The sequence below is a fragment of the Rhinolophus sinicus genome, linkage group LG01, assembly GCF_036562045.2.
Source record: "Rhinolophus sinicus isolate RSC01 linkage group LG01, ASM3656204v1, whole genome shotgun sequence".
Lineage (NCBI taxonomy): Eukaryota > Metazoa > Chordata > Mammalia > Chiroptera > Rhinolophidae > Rhinolophus > Rhinolophus sinicus.
In genome coordinates, this window is record NC_133751.1 from 187,297,076 (window position 1) to 187,324,515 (window position 27,440).

The 27,440-nt window shown below is 33.1% G+C and overlaps 1 protein-coding gene across 7 annotated transcripts in view; it reads right to left on the minus strand.

The window, feature by feature from the left end:
* Window positions 1-27,440, minus strand: part of ERBB4 (erb-b2 receptor tyrosine kinase 4) — a 1,035,063-nt gene that overhangs the window by 20,495 nt on the left and 987,128 nt on the right. For all 7 annotated transcript variants that reach the window (XM_074312694.1, XM_074312715.1, XM_019727015.2 and 4 more), the window contains 5 exons: window positions 24,701-24,856; window positions 22,319-22,394; window positions 19,276-19,422; window positions 16,979-17,076; window positions 15,429-15,599 (listed from right to left, as the gene is read on the minus strand). In XM_074312694.1, coding sequence (XP_074168795.1) covers window positions 15,429-15,599; window positions 16,979-17,076; window positions 19,276-19,422; window positions 22,319-22,394; window positions 24,701-24,856 — 648 coding nt within the window. The remainder of the gene's footprint in view (window positions 1-15,428; window positions 15,600-16,978; window positions 17,077-19,275; window positions 19,423-22,318; window positions 22,395-24,700; window positions 24,857-27,440) is intronic.

Below are 27,440 nucleotides of genomic sequence, written 5' to 3' on the forward strand. Positions count from 1 at the left end.
TCAATTATTCAGGAGGCAAAGATATTGCCAAGAGAGCTTGACACAAGTCTAAGTTGTAAATTATTTGCTTTGAAATACCTTCATATTTTTCTCTGGTCAAAAGAGCAAAAATAAGTAGCAAGTTCATCCTAAGCATCGGTCAGGTCAACATTCATAGAATGTTTATCAGCCCACAAATAATATTTTCAAAAATGCTGGATCATCCTCCTCCAGAGGGAGGAAGGAGGCACAATAAACAAGGAGTTCCTTGTTATATTAAATTTCCGGGGCCCACACATCCATCTTGAGTTTCTAAACAACAGAAGCCCCAAAGGAAGCTTTCACTAACATGCTGTTTGAAACCAAGAACCCATTCATTCCCCACAGCCGTTACCTCTGCATGTTTTCTCACCTCCTCTACCAGGAGTGAATTTAAAGTATAAAGCTTGAAACTTCAAGCCCTCAAGTGTACAGCTCCTTTAAGGCCTGGGAGAGAGCTCAAGTCATAGGTTCATGTGTTTTGTCATATGGTAAATTTTAAAGAGTTTTATTTGCATTCTTTTTCTTAAAGAGGCTCCACCCTTACTCCCATTGATGTGTCTGGCTCCACAAAACCTTGATCCATCCATTACCCTACCCCACTTTTCAGGAAACATTTCCCACAAGTCATTCTTTCTCAGAAACCGGGCGTTTATGAGTAGCCCTCCTGCACATCCATCCAGAAGGCCTCTTTGGAATATCCTTTCTGGTGGAAAATGTTTATTCCATGATTCCACTTCGGAATCAAAGCTGGGGATAATATGCTGTAAGCTTCCAGATCACAGCTCTTTAGAATCCATCCAGACCCCTCCTCATTTTGAGGGTCATGCTAAATGGTTTTTCTACAGGTCCTTGTGGTTTTTACGTACAGTTTTTGCAGGCACTTTCCGACACTCAGATTGTTCACTGGTATCGCTCAGACTGCTCAGTGGTAAGATTTCACTCGTTTCTAGCCCTTTTCACCACGAATGCCACTGAATCGTAGTTTCTTCCATGCCTACAAGCTGATCTCTACTTCACTTTAACTACCACGTGGCTATAACTTAACATCACCAGGAAAAAAAGTCCTGTTACACAATTTTTAAAAAAAACAAAACATGTTTTTTTCTGGCCACAGCCTTCGATCCAGTCACTTAGTTGATTCTCTTTCTCTGATCCAATCAATTACTTTGCCATTTTTGTGCTCCTCAATTCATTCCTTGAGACTTTATTTTAGCAGCATGAGCTCTGAATGGATTTAAATCCTGTGCCACTTAGCTAGCTATGTTACAAGTTACTCAATCTCTGAGTCCTAGTTTTGTTAACCTAAAATGGGGAACAATTCCCCTTCTTTTTGTTAGCATTATATTTTATAAAAAATGTACGTAAAGAAACAACCTATATACCATTCAGTTAATAGTAGGTACATACTTACTTATAATTAGGTAGATAAATAATTAGATAGATATTTCTTAAAAAATAAAAACTTACAGATGCCACATGGTTAATTACTTCATTGATCCTCAATATAACCTTTAGTTCCTTCAGTTTCCATATTATTTTGGTGCAGCTGCCTTACCAGTTCTCGACTCTTGATACACGTATATCATTTTTTTTTCTCCGTTGTTCATAGTTTCTTTGATGCAACTCAACAGTCATGTATCCAAGTAACATGGTGCCTCGAAAAAACCATGTTTTCTACCTTTGGTAAGTCCTTAGATTTACTGGCCCCTCATTAGTCTTTGTTGGTATACCTTATCACTGCATTTCCCCCAAGCTTTAGGCAATTTTTTAAAGCTTCCTAACACAACTTGATTTTCCTCCCTCTCTTAAAACAACCTTGTTCTCTATACAAGAGAAAGAATCAAATCTAAACGTCTCTATGCTGGGTATCCTTCAGTTTAATATATAAATTAAAATAACATGGGGCACTTGTTGTTTGTTATCAAAACTGGTCTAAATATCTCTTGGAAGACAACTAACAGGCTTTGTTAAAAATTACCCCCCCACCTCCCCCCTACCAAAAAACAAACAAACAATCTTGGTGAAGTATTTGGAGTAGAAGGTAAATCATTCACGAGCTGAGTGCCAAGGCTTCAGATGAGAAGGAAAATTATACTACACAACAGACAAAGGCATTTGGAAGCCCCAGATCCATCTGAAAGAAAATCGAACTGAAAAAGGCAAAGAACAGAGAAAAGGGTAAGCTAGTAGAAGATGGCTCTCTGTGCTGTGACCCTTTAGTCTTGTCCACCAGTTCTACCTTCAATCAAATCTCCAAACTCAAAGTTTTGGTGTGAATTACTTTTGTTGTTGGGGAAATGGAAGAGACTGAGTTGTGGAAATCACAAAATGGGTCGGAGTCAGTGGAGTGTGGGAGAGAGGCACTACACGAGGAAAGTGGAGACTAGGAAAAGAATAGAGCAAATAGTTATTCCTACTGTTTGAAGTGTTTTACTCCCTTCCCCGCCTCCTGCCCCAGTGAATTAGAAGGAAAAAATGGGGAAGCAGTTTGAATGTATTCCGTCTGTAAATTTTAGGTGAAAAACGATTTTGCCTAGTGTTCAGGGCACAGAGAAACCCCCATCTGACAGGTGGGTTAAAATCTCATTTTTAAACTTCCTCATGCCAACGATTATTTCCTCTTGCCTCAAATGCACTTTCCTTTGAATGTATTGGAACTTATCTTCCCCTAACTCCTCCTGGACTTTTCTCCACCTATTCTCTTGTTTCCTATTATTTTTGCTGTCTCTGATTTCCCTACCTCACTCTACTCTGAGTGTTCAGATGCCCATTCTAGAAAACTTCCTCTATTGATGATTCTAGATGATCTAGAACCATCTTTCACTCTGAGCTTACATTCTGTCTTTCTTCCCTTTGCATGGAAGAATTTTTCAAACAAATTTTTCCTACTTCCTGCCTTTACGTTTCAGTCAGTTGTATTCCGCTCTCTGCAAGTTCCACACTCTAAAGAACTACCAAAAAACAAACAAACAAACAAACAAAAAAACCAATATGCCATGAATCAAGAATAATAATGGCTTCCAAATCAAGACTTAACTTCACTCAAGCTCCAGGCACACATTTCTGAGTGTCTAATGGCTCTATCTACTTATATTCCAAGATATTAATTATATTTCCTTATTCTATATCCTCTATTCTCATATATTACTAGTAACATTTATAACAACTTCTCATTCTCCCATGTAGAAAATTTGGTGTTACCTTGACTTCTCTCTCCATCTCAGTCTGCAGTATTCAGCTGGAACCCACATCCTGTTGATTCTGTCTGAAAACCATCACTTACATCAAACTTTACATGCTATCTCCCTTGTCTCAGGAAATAAGCAGTCTCTGTTTTAGTTCACATTTCAAAAAGCTGCCAGAATTTTACTCACTAGAAGCAAATATGACCTTGTCACGTCCCAGCTTAAAAAGACCAATTTGTTCAAATGACCCCTTATGCAATCTCTGTCTGTCCCTATTGTGACACTTTTCTCATTGCATTTTATAGCTAGTTATTTATCTGTAATTTTTTTGAGGGCAACACTGGATGTGGCCCTAGTAGGCAACCATGAGATTAGATGCATTGTATAGATACATCAATAAATGTGTGATGAATGAATCAATGATTGAATGAATAGATGTTCTTTGCTACTTTCCTGAAATAATTTGTTATTTGACAGAGGTGAGTGAAAATTTCTAAGTCTGAATTCATGGATAAGCAGCTACTAGTATGACTAAGTTAGTCCCTTAACGGTAAAAATTAATATTTATGAAGAATTTGATAATACAAATATTCAAAAACTCAAAATTCTTTACTGATATACTCATCTTATCTTTAAAATGCCAAGTACTGACCTTAGAGTAAGGATAAAACAGCAAAAAATTATGAGAAGCAGAGTTAGAGGCAATGCATCATTGTGGTGAAGTGTACAGACTCTAGGAAGACTAGAGCCCAGCATGCCTCAGTTTCCTTATATACAAAATAGGCAATAATATATTTTCATGAAATTAAATAAACTAATAAATATTAAACACATGATATGGTATCTGGCACAAAATAAGTGATAATAGCTACCACCTATTATTATTTATTATTTATTCTCTGCATACTCATAAATTTATGTGATTACTAGGAGTAAAAGAATGCGTTTAGTTATTTTAAGCTAGGAGTATCCAATAGTTTGGTCTCTCTAACACACAACTACAGTACCTGATTCCAATTGGAGAGAGACTATACTAGACTCCCAATAAACCTGAATTAAGTACATCTCAGTATCTCCAATATGCTAAGAATTTTAAACATCATTTTCTCCCAGGGAGAGAGAACAATTAAGTATGGATATTACTAAAAAATGTCTATGATTATTGTTATAAAAAGCAAACCAAATTGGTTGTGAATTAATCTTCCAAATTCTTTCCCTCTCTGATTTACATAGTTCTTTCATCACATGGTAGAAAACATTTTGCAGCAAGAGATACAGTGATAGTATCTGGAATTTTTCCCACAGTGGTCTACCCATCCCTCAATTCAGCTTTTGTTCAAGTGTAATGAGAGGCTGGTCCACAGCCATTCATTTATAGTGTCTGAGTGAAAATGACACAGCACAAATTAGCCTCTCTTTAGAACACTCTGGTGTGTCAGAAGTCCAAACTGAAAAAGGGAACTTTTCATGTGGGCAGATGAGCTAGGAAAGGGGCTGAAATGCAAGATGCTTGTAATTAAGGGATGTTCAACCACAGAGTGTGCACAAAGGAAAGCTGATGAGCCAGCCCAGCCCCCCCACTATGCACAACTATCTCCTCCATTCCATTTCATGGAGTAATCAAAGGATATTCTGAACCTCTCAAAATGCCATCAATCCTTATTGAGAATGAAATAGAACATCTCTCTCAAGTCTTTGCAGGAATAATCAGCAGAGCAAGCTGGCCTGAGCAGGGAGCTCTTACAGACAAAGACGGATTGGTACAAATAATTAAATAAATGTATAAATTAAATAACCTCCACAAGATATGAATAGAAAGTTGATGATGATCTCCCAGTTCTATTGTGTAAAGGGTAAAGAAACTCACAGTGGTGCTGTCCAGGTCTCATACAGGAAAGAATAGGCTTCCTGATGAGATGTTTCCAATAATGTACAGCAGAGCTGGGACTCTTGTGTCAATAACACTAAAAAAAAATGATCATCTAAATGATTTAGATAAAACGTTCATTAACCTTCCAATTTTGAGTATCATCTCTAGTTGCTCCTCCTTCCTCTCTCTTTCTTTTCCTAGCTCTGATTTTGTTTTTCTCTAGCACTTTTGAACAAAGAAGGCAAAAAGCACCTTTGATTGTCCAAAAAGGCTTCTTATGCTAGCAGACAATTGCTCACATGTAAAATAAGTTCACAGAGATCACTGAAATGTTCTTTAACACCATTTTCTCTTCTTAAACAAGCAGCATTTCTATGGTCCGTGCTATCTTAGTGTTGTAGGGACCTGTTTGGCAGCTTCTGCTTCAGTACTGGTAAAAAGCTACAAATAATGACGACCGCAGGAAGTTCTTTCAGATGAACTATTATTGAATAGATAGGTCACTCAGTTTGGAGTCAGAAGACCTGACACTGGTTTGGTTCTCAAGTTACCGACCTCTTAATTACATTACCAAATCATTTACTAAGGCATGGGTTTTAATTATTGTGTAATTGGGATTATGGTGGAAAAATAAAATGCAACATATGTCAGAGTTCTTTGTAAACTTTAAAGCATTATCCAGCTATTACCTCTTTTTTCAAAGTCAATGTTCCAAGAATGAAAGTTTCTCTCTGATTTTATAATTATATGGCTTGTAGTGGACTTTGAATCCTCAAAGCATTCAAAGAAGGGTGAAGGTAATTTTTGAAATGTTACTTTTTAGGCTAGAGTGAAAAAAAAAGGCTTCATAAAGATCACTTCATAAGTTATACACATGTCTAATCACTCACTATGTTGTGCACCTGAAACTAATATAATATTGTATGTCAACTGCAGTTGAAACAAATGTGAAAAAAAAATTGTCCAAAATATTTTAAAAACAAGTTAAAGTAAAGAGAAATCTATACCACTTCTAATGAACTAAATTTGAATAATTATTAGGCTTTTATTTATATTTGGTTTAATTATTATTTAGTTAAGGTGATATATTAATTTACCAAATGAAGGGTGGGACTTAAATATCATACATTGCAGAGCAGACAGATCTGGGTTCAAATCTCATTCTTTACCATACAAGTTGAAAACTTTAGGAAAAAGACTTTGCCTCTCTATGTTTCAGTTTCTATCTTTGTAACATGCAAACAGGAATGCTTTCCACTTACCCTGGTTGTGAAGATGAAGGGTAATAAATGTAAAAGCTCTGAGCAGAACCTAACACATAAATATGTGATTAATACATGGTATCTATACTTAAATTTGTGTTTGAAAGTTTTGAAATATTTGTGAAACTTGTAAGGATCATTTTATCTTCAAGCATGTACCGTGTTTCCCCGAAAATAAGACCTAGCCAGGCAATCAGCTCTAAGGCGTCTTTTGGAGCAAAAATTAATATAAGACCCGGTATTTATATTATATTATATTATATTATATTATATTATATTATATATTATATTGTATGTTGTACCCGGTATTATATTACATTACATTATATTATATAAGACCCGGTCTTATAGTCAAATGAGACCGGGTCTTATATTAATTTTTACTCCAAAAGACACATTAGAGCTGATGGTCCAGCTAGGTCTTATTTTCAGGGAAACACGGTAATTACTGAGTCTCAATACAGACATTCTTCTCCCAGTGTTTTTGTTTTGATTCTGGCCTTATCAATTCCATTTGATCCTCCTAAACCATTAATTCTTGATGACAGGGAGTCTCACAGAAGAATAAACAGAGGAAGCAAAACAGCAGTAGGGTTTGTGGCTTTCCTTGCACTCTCAGCAGGAACCTTTTAAACCAATTGATGCTAAATCTCATTAGACTTGAAGTCAAAGTCAAGATTTCCATAATTTTGACCAGCAAAAAACCAGACAAAACCAGTAGAAGATTGAATGCTTGACCTAGGGATGAGAGATTGGAGCATGGCTTCCCCCCCTCCCTTAGAAGCAAAGGGCATTGAGCTATGGTTTTATCTTTTACAGTATAAGTTTACACATCTGTGAAATGAGAGGGTTTGTACTAGATGGTCTTTGAGATCCCTTCCAGCTCTGACTCTCTATAAGTGTGTAATTACTTACACATCCACCTCATACTACAATGGTGCATCTCAGTGGTACAAATTACTACACTTAGAGTTAATCTGTATACTCGGGCCCATGACAAACCACAGTGGTTATATTTCCATTCAGGGAAAATCTGGTCAGAACAAGTGTCCAGAGAAGGACATACGTACATACTAGGGGAAAGGAAGTAGCAAACGAGAGGAGAAAAGATTATGTTGTTAGTATGGTATGGAGGGCCTGGTGTCTGTGTGTAATAGTAGTGTGAAACTTTAGGAACAGGAAATCATTTCATTCATTCATGCATTGGTTCATTCATTCATTCATTCATTCATTCATTCATTCATATATATTTCCTGCCAACTTTTTCTGCTTTCTCAACTTTGAGGCTGGGATAGTCTAAACATCTTGTCACTTTAGCATGGGTTGAGGTGGAGGTGGTCATTGATTTACCACGGCCTAGGAGATATTCCACCTAGATTAGTACATGTGCAAATAAGCATTTATAGTCATTAGTATTTCGTTTTAAACATATAGAGGATTAGACTTTGTTTATAGATTGGAGAGAAAGGAATAAGAGTAATATGTAATATAAAGAAAAAATGTTAAAGGGATTATAGGCAGTCATTTTCCAAGAGAAAAAACAGGTCCTCTAAAGAATCAATAAACAAATATAGAGTAAGTCATACTATACTATAACAAGGAAATGCTATGCAAAGTCAAAAGCTGCTAGAAGTGATTTTTCTTCCTGGAGATATGATTTGAAAACAAAGTCTAAAAGTGATCTCCTCCTTACTTGTGAAATTGAACAATAACTTAATTTTGTTTGTAATTCCTAAATATAGGGTTATAATTAAGAGTCCACTGATATTATGGAGGGCTTATCATTATGTTTATTAAGATGTCATGACCAAAACTTTATGAAAATCCTCAGAGAGTTAGGGAGAAATGAAAGAATAATAGTGGTAAGGTAAAAGTATTTTTTTAAAGAAAAGCAAAGTTTACAAAGAACAGTATAACAAAACTAATATAGCCAGATTTTAAGCAAGTCACCATTAGAGAAGACATTGCACAAAAAGACATTGCTATTTTGCTGTATATAAAGCAATCATTTGAAAGGGTAAGGGACACTCTCAAATTGGTGGACAATCAGAATGATCAGAACTATTTTTGATATTTCTGTAATTTCCAAGAACTTGGAGGAATAAACAAATGCAGTTTAACTCAATGTTCTTAAAAAAAAAAAAAGAAGACAAATCTATAATGCATAAGGAGCGATAGCTCTTTGTTAAAATAAATCAATAACCCACCCACACCTTCAAACTAAAACAGAAAACACCAACATAATCTATATTTTGAAAGACATCAGGGTTGGAATAATGCTTGCAGCTCTAGGCAATTTTGTGTGTTTAAACTAGAGAATAGTAGAAAATAAACTGCAGTGACTGGTCAACTGGAATGACCACAGCATTTCCTAGGATAAATGCTCAAAAATCTTTCAACTGTTAGTGACAATGGGATTATATGTCATATAAAGAGAAATCTAATAAAACACATATCATTCAAGTTTATCCCATTGATGAAAATGATAGGTATGCTTGAAATAGATGAGGACACAAGATTTCAAAGGATGTAGTGCCGATAAATGATCCAGCGTTTGAAATATTTACTCATATTGCCCTTCCTGTGGTAAAATGTAAACACTATATTTAGAAATTGAGCACATTTGTACACACACACACATACACACACACAATGGATGTCAGGGGGATATTGTACTAATGCCTGTGAAGTGATGGGCTTCAATTAGACACGGCAGGAGAAACTGAAGTTAGGAATTTTACAGTTTTTTTTTTAGAAAGGCCAAAAATGGATTTTGTTTTGCATTGACTTATTCTAATGAGAAGCAAGAAACTTCAAAACCAAGTTTTCAGCCTTCATAACACTGATCAAAAATAGGAAAATTGGGAGAAAGCCCATCCTACATCCTCTGATATAACTTATAAGACTTCTCAAGCATGTATAGTATAAAAATATTAAAATTTCAATATGAGGTTTCAAATAGATAATAAGCAGTATTAGAATAATTTTAAAGCTTTGAGTCTAAGACACTCAAAACAAACAAACCAAAAGAACGAAAAAAACACACAAAAAACTACGATTTTAAAAGTAAACCAAAAAACACAATTTTATGTTTTTTTTCTTTGTCTTCTTTCTGATGAATTTCAGACCTGCCCTACTAAAACTATACTTTTATTTCAAGCTAGATCTTCATCCTCCAATAATGATGCAGCTAAAATAACTTTCTATAGCCTCTTAAGCTGATTTGATTTCCTTTGTCTTTTTCCTATAATACCTGGCATACTGCTCTTAGGATATTATCCCCTCAACTAGAATATAAATTATTTGAGGGCAGAAACTTTATCTTGCAATTCTGTATCTTCATGTGCAACACAATGCCTATGCCATGCTAAACATTCAGTATATTGACTCATTTACACTTTCGTCATAATAAATTGGACAATTTAATACATTACTGTTTAAATAAGGACCACATTGGGATAAAACATATCTAGTGATACAGAATGTCTTAATAAGAAGAGCTCCTTCTTCTGATTTAATAGATACTAAAAAAAACAAAAACAAAAAAACAAAAAAAACTCCTAGCACCATACCAAGGGTATGGTGCAGGAATTCTGGACATATTTTGGAAGAAATGTAAAACCAATATCTTGAGACTACAATTACTCATCATCAAGTAACAGCTGTTGTTAGAATTGATTGATCCTTAGTAAATTGCAACCAGAATAACCTTGTTATATCATCACAAAATTCTCCCACGACATCATTTAACTATGAGATGCTTCCTTAACTATGTCTTTAGTTATTTTCAATCACATAAGGAAAAAGTTTGTGTATAGAAGTAATCTAAAATGCTTTTCATCATTTTTCAGTTAAAAATTCCCTAGAAGAAAATAATATAAATGCATAAAATATAATAATTATTTTGACAATTTCACATCCTCCTTTCCAATTTGGACGCCATTTATATTGATTGATTGATTGATTGATTGATTGATTGATTTTTTCTTGCCTGATTGCTGTGGCTAGAACTTCCAGTATTATGTTGAATAAAAGTGGCGGAGCTGAAGTAGAATAATACTAAATGTTAACTATAAATATGTATATATATATATATATATATATATATATATATATGTATATATATATATATATATATGGTCACAGGAGGTAAATTATAGCATAAGGAAGAAAGTCAATGGTATGTTAACAGCTATATAAGATGTCAGAGGGTAGTAGCTTGGGGGATGGGGGTTATCACTTTGTGAGGGGTGTAAATGTCTAACTATTTCTTTGCTTTGTACACCTGAAACTAATAAAAAACTTGAAAAAAAACCAAATTATTTTGAAAAGTCATTCTATGATAAAGTATTTTTAAAATTAGGAAAAGCTTATTGATGATCTAGTACAATCTTCTTATAAATGAAGTGAAGAAATTTACTCTGATTAAGTGATATGACCAAGGCTGAAGTATTAAAAAGTTGGTTCTAGAATGTGAGATTCCTGATGTTTAATGTAGAGTTTATTTGTTTATTTATTTATATTTGTCCAAATACCATTAAGTGAATGAAAAGTGTTCATTCCATAATTAGCAAGAAGTTTAATTGCAACTTGCTATTTTAGGAATATGAACTACAGGTGGGACTGCTGAAAGCTGAACTCAGTTTCTACCTAGCTCTGCCCTTTATCACTTGTAAGTTACCTAAACTCTCCACAACTCTTTTTTTTTTACTCTTAAAATGGGAAAAATATTAATACCTACCTCACAGGGCTTTAGGAAATAGTTCATTTAAAACACTTAGCATAGTACCTGAGTTATAGTAAATACTCAATACTTTTAGCTGATATTATTACTATTTTTTATTATTTCATAAAATAAAAGGTCATGGTTTTGATTTCTTGAACTGTAAAGACAAACCCAATTGAAACTCCCATATTTTCAAATTTCATTGTTGAGAATGACATCATTATTTCTGCTTTGTCATTTTGTTGAATTTCTACTTGTTTATACATCATTAGAAGCACATATAGCATGATATTATAAATCCTATTGGGGAACCAACATTGTCTTTTATTTCTATTTTTAAGTGATGAATTAGTAAAAATCTCAAAGGTAATTATAATGTGTATGATAACCTTACTAAAATATATTTATCAAATGTATTAAATCTAATCTCAGGGCAATATGATAGTGGTACAAACTAAAGTATATAGAGCCACATTTTCTAAGTATTCAACTATATGGCATACACTTAATAAACTTAATCATTTAGAAACTGATCAAATTTTTGAGCTATCAAACTCTTATTTTCTTCATCCTTCACTACTGACTACATTTTATCCATATTTCCCATTTATGTACCCACCTTAGGAGAAGAGAGCAAAAAAGAGGAGGAAAAATGCAAATCTATTAATATAGTTATTCTTTAGCAGATCAGAAAGAAATTGAAAAGTTTAAATTGTATTGATAAATCTATTGTGGGTCACCGGCTCCACCAATATGCAGCAGCTACAATTTCTCTGTCTTCTTCTGGCCTGGATAATTGGAAGTTGGCTGATATGTTTTGAAACAGGTAGGACACTTAATCTTTAAAACTACTCATCACAAATGACTGAATAATCCTGCAACAATTTTAATTATGTCATCCTCTATAAAAATTCATTCAGGCTTTTACATTAAATTAACCTTTATAATATTAAAGCCAAAATATCTTTAGCCATGGTAATTTATTATCTATTCATTGCTGTTGCATTTAATATACAATTAATTATACCAAACAAACACAAATCTAAGTAACTCACAAACAAGACAAAACCTTTCCACATTAACAGAAAAAAAATGCAGAAATTTTAAAACTGTATGTAACATTTAGCTGAAATATTGAGCAAAATGTATTTAAATAAATACATGAAGAGAGAAGAAAGGTGGTAATAGAACCTAAAATCTATTGATAGGCTGAATATACAAACAGAAAATGGGAGATTATATTAGGTTGGCCCAAAAGCAATTGTGGTTTAAAAGGTTAAAAATAATTGCAAAAACTGCAGTTACTTTTGCACCACCCTAATATGTCAAAATAGAAGTTTAACCCACCACTTACAGCTTCTTGCCCAGGCAACCATATCTATGGTACATAGCCCAGGAAGCCAATTGGCTACGTCAGACTTGTAGAAAGCAAGACTGCCATTTGTAATAGCAATCCAGGAAGTCACACAATAACTTCTGTAACAATTTGATTAGTAACTAACAGCTTCCCTAATTTGTGTTCCCACTTTTAACTTAGGACCAGATAAAGCCAAATATGTACCCCTACCCAATCATACAAGATGCCACGCTTCTAGATAGCCCACTTACAGCTTTCCCACACCAACAGCCTCCATTCAGGGCATACCTGAAGCCTTCCCTTTTCTCCCTATTAAGTTTTCTCACTGCTTTGTATGCCTTTGAGTCTGCCAAAACACAAGTGACGGTGGCTGATGCTGTTGCTGTATAGAAAGCTCTGAATAAAGAACTTCTGCTTTTCTCATTTGCTTGGTCTTCAACTAAATGTCTTTGGGTGATTCTAAAGAGAGGGTAATAAATATTTATGGACAGATATTCTTGCATTTTTTAAAAACCAATTGCCTAACCATCATATGAAATAAATAGTACTGTGTTTATTTCACAAATGAAGAAACAAAGCATAGGGTTATTCAGCATGTTACCTCAAGCTTCTCAGCTAGTGAACAGTCTACTTTTAGAAACAGAATTATTATTGTTTTTTTATTTTGAAGTCCAACAAATATTCTTAAGAAATGTTTCATTAAAATTCACTTTAAGCTATTCCTTTACCACATAAGTCATCCACAGAACCTAAAATTGAAGTAGCTTGTTTTCTAACTATAAAATCACATAAATTAGCTTCACAGAAAAGAAGAAGGGGGGTGTGAAGCATTTTCCCATATTAGAAATTACCACAAAAGTTACACAAAGCCAGATTTAAAAAAAACAGGATACTATAGATGACTAATAAAGCTGTTTAATGCCTGAAAATAAAAGTGATATTTAAGCACAATGTCTTCAATAAGGACTTGAAGAAGTAAAAAGAATTCCACAGATAATATTGTTTAAATAATAATGTGGAATAAGAAATGATGACTACAGGCCAAATAATTTCTCATGTGAATTCTACTTTGTTTCATTAATTCCATTTAGTTAACTCAAACCTTTATTAAGAATTCCTTGCATTGAGCATGGATTAAAATGCACAGAAAGTTGGAATTTGCAAATTCTTATGAAAGAAAAAGATTCAAGCTCTTGGCCTTCATAGCATTCCATATTAAGGAAGGAAAACAATTTCTTTGAAATTTCCCTGTGCTAATAAAAAGTACTATATTTTTCACATAAAATTATAAATATCAAAGGTATAATTTGGCCATTTTGCTAAGTGTACAGATGAAAAAAATGTGCCTCCCTTATACACCTTAAAGACTGGTCCTTCCTATAAACAACAGACTGATGGTCAATATCTATGGTTTAAATATTTTAGTTATATCTCCTCCCGACTGGGATGCAAGAAATATTTTTCATAGAAAATAAAATGTAATTGAGGTTTCCATCTTTGCCTCTTTCTTTATCAGATCTTCTAAATGGGGGAGCATGGACAAAAGGTATGGGGCAGATTGGGGGTGACTTTATAAGAAAATCACCTGGGAAATTTCTCAAATAACATGTTGAGGTTGATGCCAAGAAAAACAACCATTTCGTGAAAAGAACACGTTCTAACAACTTTGAAGTAATAGTATGTGTAGTAGAGACAGACTGCATACATTAGAATCATGTTCTTCCCCTGGCTAACTGTGTGACATCTGTCATATTACTTAACTTTGTGACAAGTTTCTTCATTTTTAAGATGGGAATAATAACAATAGAATCTCATGGGATTGTTGCAAGGATAAAGAGACTTATATATGTGTTGACACATAGGAAACACTAGGTATTACTTTATTATTGCTGTCAATCTGAAATAAAGCAAGTAACTTTTTTTTAGAGAATGAGCAGCAGGTTTAGTGTTTGATTATGCTATAGTCAAGACAAATAGGATACTGTTTGTTCTACTAGGTATAACATCCTTAAATGGAGGGTTAGACTAAGAGAAAAAATTGCTCCTTAGAAAAATATTAAATATCATGTTTATGTTTTATCAATGGATGAAATTGATTACAGAGATTGTTGTACTCTTTCTCTATATTCCATAATGGCCAATGGGCACTTGATTACAACACTTATCATGGCTGTGCTCTGTCTCCATATCTGTGTAACTTTTTCATTTACCTTGGTACTTTTTAAAGGAAAGAGTTACGTCAACATTCTTTGAATCTCAAGTGTCTAATAATACCTCAGATGCAGAGATATTCAATACATGTTGAATGGCTGATGAATGGATTTTTAAAAACAAACAAATGAATATAAGGATTGACAGTTTTCAGAGAAAGAATGGTGTTCCTACAGCGTGGGCTTAATATGTTAAATGAAATGTAAATTATTTTCAGAAGCTTCTTTCAAAACTTAAATCTATGTCTTAGAAATGATTCAGCAGTCCTCCCAATATGATGGATTTACTTCAAAGATTATACAGTTTTCTGTTTCTAGTTCAATTTGACAGAAAATATTTACTGTCCCTTAAGTGAGTGAAAGAGAGTTGTATTTGTATTACCTCTTGACTAGTAATGTATATCATCTTATTAAAAAAGAAAAATAGAGAGCCTATCTTGGTAAGCATTTCCATTTGTTTATAAACACGTACAGTTTTATTCATCTGACTTGGTTTTAGATTTTTTTAAAATTAAGATTTGTTTTAACTTACTTAAGATGAAGAAAATGTTTCTCCTTTTGAAATCTTGAAGATATTTCAGAGGGTATATTTTATTGTCCATGCTTTTCTTCCAAAATTAACTATATGTGGCAAGCTTGGCATATCTTTTGTTGGTATGGTATATGGTATGTTTCTCATCTAGCAATCACACTGATTTATGCTACATAATTGTTTTGTCATTTTAGTTCTTAAAATATATTTACATGATTTCATTTCTCAGAAATAATACCATACTTGGCATATAATTACTTCTTACCCTATTTGAGTCAATTCTTGCTCTGGAAGTGTAGATGGGAGGCGGGATGTTGAAAGCCTGAGGGACCAGGTATTCTTCAGCATCCATCATGTCTTCTAAATCCTCTTCATCCAAGAGATTCTGAAAGAACTTGCTGTCGTTTGGACTGGGCAGCTTCATACGATCATCACCCTAAAGGATTGTCATTAGGAATACAAAAAAGATTTTTTTTCCTTTATCTTAATATGTGGTTTTTGTAGTAAATTTATGTAGGATTGAAACAAATGGTTGAAAATTCATGCACTCATTTAAAAAACAATAATTCTTCTGCATAACTGCCAGCCATAAAGAAGCCTATAATATGCTCAGATATGATAAGGTAAGATAAATTAATTTAGTACAAGAAGAATATGAGAAATTCCATTAGAGATAAATAAGCAGAATGCTATGGATGTTTTGAGGGAGGCAAAATCTTGATCAGATCTAAGAATAAGGGTAGGCTTCATCGCCAACGTGGTGTTTGGGCTCTGACTGTCAGCATAAATAATAAAGGCTGGTTGGTTTATCAATCTTTATCTTTTTGGTTGGTTTGAAAGAGTTATCAGTAGACATAGGCTCCATGGTTTGTTCTATAGCATAACATTGTTAAAGTGACAGTATTTGAAATCACAGCACAGGTGGCACATAACAAAATGGTGGTGGGAGACACACCAAAAGCCTTGTTATATTCTTTCTTTACTTATCTGTTTCGGAAATATGTACATTTGTTAAAGTTATGTGATTTTTTTTGATGAACAATTTGTTTATGAAACTTAATTTGGCATCAAGATAGTTGGGTTGTTATCTTCTAAAACCTAGCTTTCATCTTTATGTCAGACTATCGATATGAAGATAAAGCTACCTTGTTATATTGAGTAAATTTAATTCAGTGTAAGCCAAGGTCCATTTGTTTATGGTTTAGGTAAAAACCATCATAGAGAAACATATTACAATTTTTAAATTATCTAATCCATTTTTTCTAGTGTTCAATATAAAATGTTCTTTTGGCCTATTATTTGATTCATGTGTACATCAATACATTTGAATCTGAATAATGCTTAGATAATGCACACTTCTCAAAACAATACAAAACATATTTACAAATATTTTTCTTGGAAATTAAATGTCAATGTATTAAAACTTTTAATTCATTGTCTTCAACCGTGGACAAGTTAAAAAGAACAATCCATCTTTCTTTTATTCTGAAAGAGAAGATTATAATAATGAACATGGCTTACACATAATGTTAATAAAAAGCAGAGTGCTAAAGCCTTGTCTGAGGATAAAGGCTTTTTATGTATATGAATAATTATAATTATTGGCTGTTCAATAACAGAGACACTTGATTATTAAGGGAAGGCGCTTGGAATTCTTCTGACATTAAGTAATAAGTCATTTCACATGATATTCTGCTTAGTAAATCTATTTGTGAGGGGTGACATCCACAGTTCCAAAGTCCAGCTATTATCCATGTTTTGAAGTGAGTTTGCCATTGGAAAATTCTTTAAAAAATCTAACTCAAATGCACTAACCTGAATAACTAGGTATCTTTGAGGGTCTCGAGCCATCCTGGAAAATTCAGCAGCCAGTTCCTTAAATTTAGGTCTACTATCAGCATCAATCATCCAACCTAGAAATGTACATGCAGTAAAAGTCATACTCATAATTAGAAAAAAGTATGATGTAAAATTTATGAAAATACAGGTTAATTTTAAATAATATTGTTTTAATAATAATGATCTGAAAACAAAGGAAGCTGATGAAAGAAACAATCCAATAGGTGAGGTTCTATCTAAATCAGTTTGTTGACACTCATAACTAAATGTAATATACCACAGAATAACAAACTTTTTATTTTGTTGCTCTAACTTAAAATTAATTTTTCTTCCTGGAAAATATAACCTAGGCTGACTATATTAACCTACAGAATTTCAGATCTTTTTTCTTAGGTATGGAAGTCATTTTCTTTTAAAACTTTTCTTTGATGGTTATAGAAGAGGTGATTGGAATACAATTTATCATTTTTTAATCAGGAGTGAGATAGAGTAATGTCATCCATGCTACAATAATAGAATAATAGTGTAATAATAATAATAATAATAATAATAGCTGGTTACAATGTGGTACACCAGCACAAAGGGGAAAAAAAGAACAGAAAGCAACTGTTTTATGTTACTTTTTTTCTGGTGGCAAAAAAACCAAAAAAAACACACAGAAAAACACAAAAAAATTGATGCAAAGTGATTGGTAATATTTGTTCAGCAACAGCCATTAGCTTATCTTAGTATTAGCCTTTCCAGCATAAAAATAACATCAGCAATTTTCAATGTGTGTATTATTATTTAGCTGGAAATCTAGGTAAAGTAGGTCTTATTTCCCCAGGCTCTGTTTAGCTGATGAGATGACATGAAGAAAAGCACCAAGCTTTCCTTGATTTTCTTGCCAAATGACCCTTTTCTTAGATATTAAAACACCTAAAGTAAGGCAAAATTTCTATTAGGCAACATGTTTCCCTAATTTTTCATTATTTCATCAGGGTCTCTACATGAAGTATCTAAATCATCCCTTGTGCTAGTTATGGGATCAAATTAGATAATGCATGCATGCTTTTAAATTTTCTTTCACAGAGTACTAGTGAACAATGTTTGATCCAATAAAGCTATAAACCTTGTTTCTCCTTTTTCTCAAAGTTCAATTTTTATTATTGTGCTGGAAGTTTATGAGTGTCATTTTATATATCATTTATTTCACCTGAGTTTTTTTCTCTCCTAATGAAGTTGAAATATTTATTTTCTATATACATCCACTGAGAGAAACAGTTAACAAAAATACTGTTGATGTCAAGATGATAATAAGAAGATAGGTGCTTCTAGAACTATTAGAACCAAAAAAGGTTAACTTTGCAGGGAGGTATCAGTTTCTAACTAAATATTGAGTAAATAGAACTATACTTAGAGAAAAGGACATGCTGACCTGAACTGGAAAACACATTTTTATTTCTTCCCTCACTGTCAGAATGTATCACACATGTCATGAATATAAATCTGGGTAGACCTGGGTCCAAAGTCTCTTATTAATAAGATGCTTATTCACCTTCACCAGTTTGTTTCTTTGCTAACCCTGTGTAAATCAAAAGCGGAAAACCTCAGATTACACTAGAAGGATTGCTGAATGTTAATCTCACTTAAATTAAGTCAGAAACTCCAGAGACTTCTCTAATTCTGTTTAAATTAAGAGCCTAGACTTCCATAACACGTTTGTAATACATATGCATCTGGGGCATAGAAAGGAGAAAGGAAAGTAAGAGAGTTAGATGTAAACAAATGATCAAATTGGAAAATAAAAACAAAAAAACATTCATAATGTTTTTAGTTCAAAGTAGATTCATGTCTTCCCACTACCCATTTTGCCCTGCTAATTTCCTGGTAAACATTTCTATTTAACTCGTTTTGTAAAACTATCACTTTCTAGCTTTATATTTAGATCATTTATGTAGTTTACTATTTTCCTATAAAATTACTAACATTGTTGTGACTAATTACATCTCTTTATGAAAGGCAATTTGAATGTCATAGAAATGATAAGAATCAAAGTGAAATGAACAGAAAGAGCAGCAGTCTTATAAATTTGACTTCATAGCATGGAAGCATGACATTGCTTCATAATAACAATAATCACAACAAACACAGGTATTTACATGATTCTTTCATAATTATTTTTGAACTTTTATATTTTTCAATATACAGAAACCTTATGCAGCTAGATGAATCTGTACGATCACTTTACTAAGAATGATGATGGTAATGACAAAGTTATTTTGCAAACTTACATTTGACCATGACCATGTAAACGTCAATAGTGCAGATAGGAGGCTGAGGCAAACGTTCTCCTTTCTCTAATAAATCAGGAATTTCTCGGGTTGGAATTCCATCGTAGGGTTTTCCTCCAAAGGTCATCAGTTCCCATATAGTGACACCTAAATTGGAGAGCAAATTCTTACATAAGCAGACTAACAACAGACTTTGAGCAAACCAGTAATATGCAATTGGCAAAGGAATGTTCCCAAGAGGGCAATCAAAAACAGTGTAAAGAAAGGCTCTTCTGATTCCTCTATTATGAGAAGCTCAATGACAAAATCTTTGTGAGAAATTCAATTCCTCTATTATTGTCTTGAAATTTTTAATGGGTAGTGGAGACAATTCAAAGTGGATATAAGAATACTGAATGCGTTCCCCATTTCTGACTTATAAATAATGCTTATGTTTGCTGACTCAAGTTAACTTTTATCACACCACATTAGAATCTATGAAATAATTTATTTACTATATACATGTGTATTCAGTATCAAGTAAATATGATTGCAGGTAAGATCTGATATTGACTAAATTTGAGATTAACATCTTTGTATTAAAACCCCTCATGGCTAAACTGGGTTCCTGAATGAATACCTTATGTTATGGGAAATAATTGTGGCTCTCTTTTTAATTAACATAAAGAGAACAGGTGGAATAAAACTGATTCATTTCTTTAGCACATGAGAGCCTGAGTGAGGCTTACATCTTACATTTATATGTAAGATATAATACACACAAAGTAGGCATCACAAAATTGAACTAGAGACACAATTTAACTGATAATTATTAAATCCTAATTAATTTTGCATATTAAAGAATGCTCCATAGAACCAATGACTGAAACTCAGTGTCCATGAGACAGGCTGGAAAAAAGAAGTGAACAGTCGTTCATTTCTATTCAGTCAGTCATATTTACAGAACATATATTTAATTTGTATTAATTTATTTATGTTAATTTACCTATGCAGTTATAAAACACAGAAGGGATATTCTTACATCTCTATCAAAACTTCTAACATAAGCAAGATACAAAGCAATTACAAATCAAAATAACAAAAGATATAATAAATGGAAACATAAATACAAAAACAAAAACAGAAACATCAAACGCCCACTTTTGCCAACAATAATCTAATTATATCTTCGCAGAAGTGATGATAAGATAGGGTTAAACAGAGATGATTTCATATAGAAGGACAATTTCAAGAAAACTAAGTCAGAAACATCCTCATAACTTACAATTCTATTATTTTAAGATACAAACCATAGCTGATGCATGTTTATTTTTATAAAAATAAAGATGCACCCAGTGGCAATTTTCTACAAAGGTGCACTGCAAATAAGATTATGTATCTGTGTCTTTCTTGTATGCTTTTGAAATCGATGATGATATACCATAAAAATCTTAAAATGCTGTATGGATATGGTTTGATGATTGGGCTATGTCTCAAAACAGAGATCTATCTATCATCTATCTATCTATACATCTTTACATTTTTATTGAGTAGCTTCCTGAGATTTTGCAACTGAACATGAAGATAAAAATTATAACCTGAGTAACAGGATTTCCCCCCATAGTTAAATTTTACTATTAGAAATGTGATTGCCCTGCCAACATACACTTTACTTCTTATTTTAGAGGTAATTCAAAATTTGCCTGCAGCAGATGGTTATATTAATTCAGGAAAACATAAGTAGAACAAAAGGGGGAGATACGGTAATATATAAATCTAGTATATAAAATATAATACATAAATCTATCAATATGACAATTTATATAATATAGTATATAAATGTTTATCTACATGCTATATAGATCACATGGTATACATATGTCATAATGATTATATATGATAAATTTATTTTTTCTATTTAGTCATTACAGTTTAACAAGTAAGTTTGTCCAGTATTCCCCTGTACTGGTCTAAATCTCAAACACACAACCCTTTATAGTTTTAAGCTGAGTAGACTACATGACGCCTTCATGGAAATTTTAATACCTCCCCTGGCACACATGTGGGGGGCGTAGAAAACCACTTCATAGAAATGTCTAAATTTTTTTACAGATAGATCATGCTTTTCTACATAAGAGGTATAAGTTCTTTAGTGATTGGATGGTTTAATTACTTTTTCTAAAAATTAAAAGAAAATATAAAACTAAGCTTAAATGTTTGTAAAGTAAATTCTACCATGCTTTGAAATCCCACCATCAACTTTTTCATTAAATAGGCAACATGCTTTTAATTTGTAAGAAATGCTAGTTTTATATGGTGTGTTTATACTTAAAAAAGTATTGATTGAGTCTTACTAATACGTGGATGGACTTAAGCTGTAAAAAATCAGATACAAAGTAGCTCATCTCAACAACTGAGTTAAATGCAATTAAATAAATTTTCTAAATTTAAAAATCACTCTTTTCTTGTTCATATTATTTACCTTGTAGTACATCTGTTTACTTCAAAAGTATTTCGTAAATTTAAAAAAAAGCTGCAATTAGCAAACTTTTTCTAATCCCTCCCCTCAAATTTATTACTCCACCTTACTGTTTTCAGTAATTGTTTTTTGTTATAACAATAATTGCCATTTTCTTAGTACAGAACAGAAATTCCCACAAGAAAAAAAAGTTCTTGTTTTGTAACATTCATTGTATTTAGAGTTATGTTTTCAAAGAGTTGCTGAAAATTATGGCCCTGAGATACTATGAAATTCTACCTAAACTAAACTTGGCTGTTTTATTTCTGTCAAAATTATCAATTTTCTACCAAACCAAAGATTATGGTAGACAACTCAACCAAGATATTAATATATTACATTTTAGGGAAGCAAAGAATAACTAAAAAGACAGGTTACAATAGTATTTAGAATTTTTTTTAATTGAAGAGTAAAATGTTAATTGATTCAAAAACAAGGCTTATAAATAGGTATTTTCAACACAATAAAATAATTTGGATTAAGATACTTTGCATGAACATTTATTTTTGCCTTAAAAGCCTTAAATCACAGGGAAGATTTGTTTACCATAGCTCCAAACGTCACTCTGATGGGTGAATTTCCTATAGTGTATACACTCCAGAGCCATCCATTTAATTGGCATCTATAGAGAAACAAGAAGTGAAAATTTTATAGTTATATAACAAGTATTGCCTATATTTATTTCCTAAATGTAAGTCTTTAGACTTGCTTCAATTATATTTTTGATTGTGTGTATAGAAAATATAAATATGCTATTTTTCAACACAGGGAACAAATAAATTGAAATTATAAAACTCATAAAGTAAATTAACCTAATGATAGATCTATTTTTTAAATATCTTCATAAACAGTGAAAAGTAAAATGATAAAATAAGTATCACTTTTTATAGCTCTTAATGTTCAGTAATTAATTTACTAGTTAACATTATGACAATACTATAAACATCAAGCCTGTATTGTAAAAATGGGGTCATATTATACTTGTTTCCCCAAAATGGGATTCCTTATAATCTCAGTTATCCCTTTTTACCCTCAGACAAATACCCGACCACTAGTGAAATGGACTCTTTCTACACTTGTCCCCTCCCTTCTCCTCTCATATAATTCGGTCACTAACACATCTAAAATAATAAATTCCAAGTTAGCCTTGTTTTGTACCTTTTCCACAAATGATCTCCCTCATCTTGTTTAGCCAGTATTGAAAATATGTGCCATTTTCAATATAAGAATTATACAAAAGAATGTGAAAGAATCAGTACAAATCCATCATGACTATGAGCAAAACAACTCAACTCACATACTCTGCTGATGATGGGTCAGCAGAATGAGTTTCAACTACGAAGGGCAGCATTACATAGCTGGAAATATAATTAGATCCTATGGAATAAAGATAAACACTTCTTCTTTGCAGTTGAAAGCTTAAAACTAAATAGGCCTTTGAAATCCTGAGGTTGGCTGCTCACCAAGGTGACACCAAGGTAACTCGATGACAGAAACATGGTATTCAGTGAAAGGGAACAGAAGACACATTGAAAGTAATTTCCCTATGGGCTAGGAGTTAGCTGACTTTACGGACTACAGACATTGTGCTACAGAAGTAAGTTTAAATCACAGGTGGCTTGATAAAGACTTAATGGTTACTAGGCATTTAAACCTACAATGAATCTTGCTTTAGACAAATCTTATGGCTGTATGTTCTCACGACAAGTGAAGTCATGTGATTTATAGACTTCTACTTTTGTGTAATCTTGTAGTGAATTTCAATGCTGTGGTCTCAAACTGCTGCACTTTTGGCAGTAAACAGGCAAACTAGTCTAATAAAAGTCAAGAAAAAGCCAGATAATACTACAGAATTGAAGGTTTTTTTGAAATAAATTTTATGTTATTTTGCCCTATGATAACATTTGAATATATATAGTTATGTAAGAGTTTAGTATAAAAGTCAATGTTAAGCATTTGGAATCTTACCATTACAAACTTTATAATACATATTTGGATGAGCCATGATGCATAAGGCACATAATAAAAATACTTATATGATATACAAATAATATTTTCTTTTTGTCAGCATAAGCTTATAGATCACCATAGGTTAAAGTTGCATTTGCTTATTTCATTTGACCTCTCCTGGTCTCAGTTTCCACAGTCAAGTGAGAGGGACCTCCACATGAAGAGTATACTAGTTGGTTAGCCCAGAATGGCAAATTTCACCATGGGTTAATGAGGAAAGAAAATAATTGGAACAAAGGCACGAACATATGGTGGGTGAGAGAGGAAGGGACACAGTTGTCAGGCAGGAGCATCAGAAAAGATAGAATAGACTGTGGCACTGTTCAGACCCCAGGGCTATAGCAAATTACATGCTAGTGGAAAGAGTCAGGTAATAAATAAAGTAAATCGTAACTCATACACTATGATAAAAGCTTAGAAAAGAGCCAGATAAGAGGAATCTGTTGTATCTGGTGTAGGAGGATAAGAAGTTAAATAGAATGGTCAGTCTTCCAGTGAGTTATGGTTCTTAGTAGTAGCCAAGCTTCTCTCTAATCTATGAGAGAGAAGTTGTGTTCTTATGTAAGAATCAGTCCTATGTTTTTAGGATCAATGGAGCAATTTCTATGGCCCTGGATTAAAGTTTACTTTCTAGAGTCCCTAAGGATCCACTCACTTTCCAACACTGGATCTGACATAAATACCACATGGGTTCAGACATACATCATCTTATTTTAGCTACTTTTGAGAAATCAAAGTTGGTGATGTATTCTCTCTATATATTTTTTTACCCTGGGCAGAGAGAAGGCAAATGGTAGAACTGGAATTTTATAATCTCTTAGACCTAAAGCTTACTGGCTTCTGCCTATAAAAATATAAGGAGATAAAAGGATATCATACTACGTTTTCAAGCATTATTTCTCTCAAAAAGATACTCACCTTTCCTCCATCAGCATTATACTCTTTTTCATCACCTTCCAAGAGTCTGGCTAGTCCAAAATCTGTGATTTTCACATGGTTTGGAGATTTCACTAAGACATTACGAGCTGCCAAATCACGATGAACAAGCCGTCTTTCTTCCAGATACATCATTCCCTGAAAAACACCAAGTTGCCCAATGATAATCACTTAATGCCTAAGCTTTTCCATTATCTAAAAAGTTTCTTGGCATTCAGTTGAAAGTACTTGATTTCTCTACATGAAGCAGAATCTGGAATATTTTCAAAATTAGGGAAAATCTGGGATAAAAAAGCAAACCACAAATAGCTTGGCCTTTTCTCCCTAAATTCCGATGAAGAAGAATAAATTACCTACACATGAGCTAAATGTTAGATCATTTTTCCCCCCAGACTTGATATTCTTTTGCAAACACTTTCATTAGTGAGGTGTGCAGGTGTCTTAGTAGTTAAGCTAACATGTACTCATATTTGGGCTAATTCACATATTCCTAATATTTTCTTCTCAGTAACTTCTGTGTCATATCATTTTGCCCTACACACCCACTCCAAACAAACTTACCTATCTATAATTTTAAAAGGGGTATTTCATATAAATATTTAACGGCCAAAATTGCAATCATTGAGTCTATCAAGGCTGGAGAATCATACTGTTATTATTAATTATGCAAAAATAAAGTATACCCTAGAGTCATTAACAGCCTATAATTTTAAAAAATGGCTTTGACGACATTAGTTGTTATTATAAGAACCCACAAATGAAATTATATAGTTTATAACGACCCTCAAATTAGCCTTTAATATGTTGTCTTCATGACACATACAGGATAATTGAAAATAAAATGTATTACTGATTGCCAACAAGAGATATAGCTGACTCTCCCCCAATAAACACACACACACACATACACACACACGTTACATATACTTATGTACACATACAGATGCATATATTATATGTAGATATGCCATCTATGTACACATAACATATATATTAGTATCTACACAGATTTTTTAAATTTCATAGAAGCAATAATTATAAATCATTACCTCAGCTGTAGGGAAACTAAGAGCCATTAAATACTAGTCTTAACTAAAAGGTTGATATAATGCCAAAGAAATGAACTCAGAGGGCTAGAGTGAATATATTTTGTTTAAATAAACATATTTTTATTAAAGAGTTAGGAGGGATTCTTTATTTGAGGATTTAGGTGGTAAAAAAAATTGTCATTCAAAAGCAAATCAGAATTATTATAAAATGGTTAAAGCATACTCTCATGCAAATTGCAGATCAGTGCTGTGTGCAGTTAATATTACAACTGCAGGACTTTGAAAGATTAACGGTTTCTGATATCAAAATAAAAGCTGTAGAAAACAGACACATAAATCACACAGGTCAAAAAATTATGAACTGTATACTCAGCGTAGTGGAAAGAGAAGATTGCTTCAAACGACATCATGTGCCAAACTCTATATAAATGCCCATTAAACACAACCATTGGAGATACTGCCTGAGATGTTCCAATCAGTCAGCAGTTGGGTGACACCACATGTATGAGTGTTTTTTGAAATCCACCCACGATTGGGATTTATGGAGTTTCTGCCCCTTTTCCTAAACTGTGCTTTTCACTTGATTATGCCAACTTCACAATTCCTAGAATAAAGTGAATCTGAAAACATATAGCCCTTAGATGACTTGAAGGATCAAAAAGTAAATAAATAAATGTATTGCCTTGGAGATAATTCATTTTCAATAATTTTGTCCTTTTAAGAAATGTCCCATTCACCAAAACTCTACTGATGCATTTTACATCACAAGCAAAATTTCAAAAACTCGAAAAGCTCCTACATATTCTATACACCACGCCTCAGCAGGTGATAGAATACCTTGTAGTGCACTGCTATTTGTCCAGAAAAAAATGTATTTTCTTCAAAACAATAAAAAAATCAGTTGAGGAAACCAGATGATAATTGCTATACAATTGTCCCACCCACCCAACCATCATTAAAATAAATACAACCAGAAGCATCTATATCATTACCAAACCATCAAAATACATTGTTATGGTTGCTTTGTAATTATGAAATATCATTGTACAGATGCACACTTTCAAAGCCTTAATTATGACTGCCACCTTAGTCCTACTTTCACACCCTGAATTAGAGTGTTGAATCATCTATGGATTGCTCACAATAGGCTTCTCCACATCAATCATTAAGGTAGGATTTTCTTACTGGAAGATCTCATTAGAGTCACATTCTCTGCTAGATTGCCTTAAAATGAAACCACTCCTTAAATCAGAGTGTGAGGCATTAAAGAGGTAGATAGTTATTAGAAAAGGCAGTGACAAAAATAAACTGATGTCCCTTGAAGTTCAAAGATGATTAAAGAAGAGTCATTCATTATGATAGAAGAATGCTGCATTTGTTGAAAAGAAACCTTTGACTTTGAGCTGTAGCAACTCCCACATCCTTGCCATGTCAGCTCAGTTGAAGTACGTTATGGGAATACTAACACTGACAACCACAGCTAACATTGACCGAGCACTTAGAACATGGCAGGAATTATACTCAACACTTCCTCATCGGTCGTTAACTTCACTTTATGAGATGCATACTGTTTTCATCCCATTTAAAATATGAGAAAACCAAGGCTATGAGAGCACAAGTTACTTGCTCCAAGTCATCTGGCTGAGAACATGGATTTGATCCCCTGATGTGGA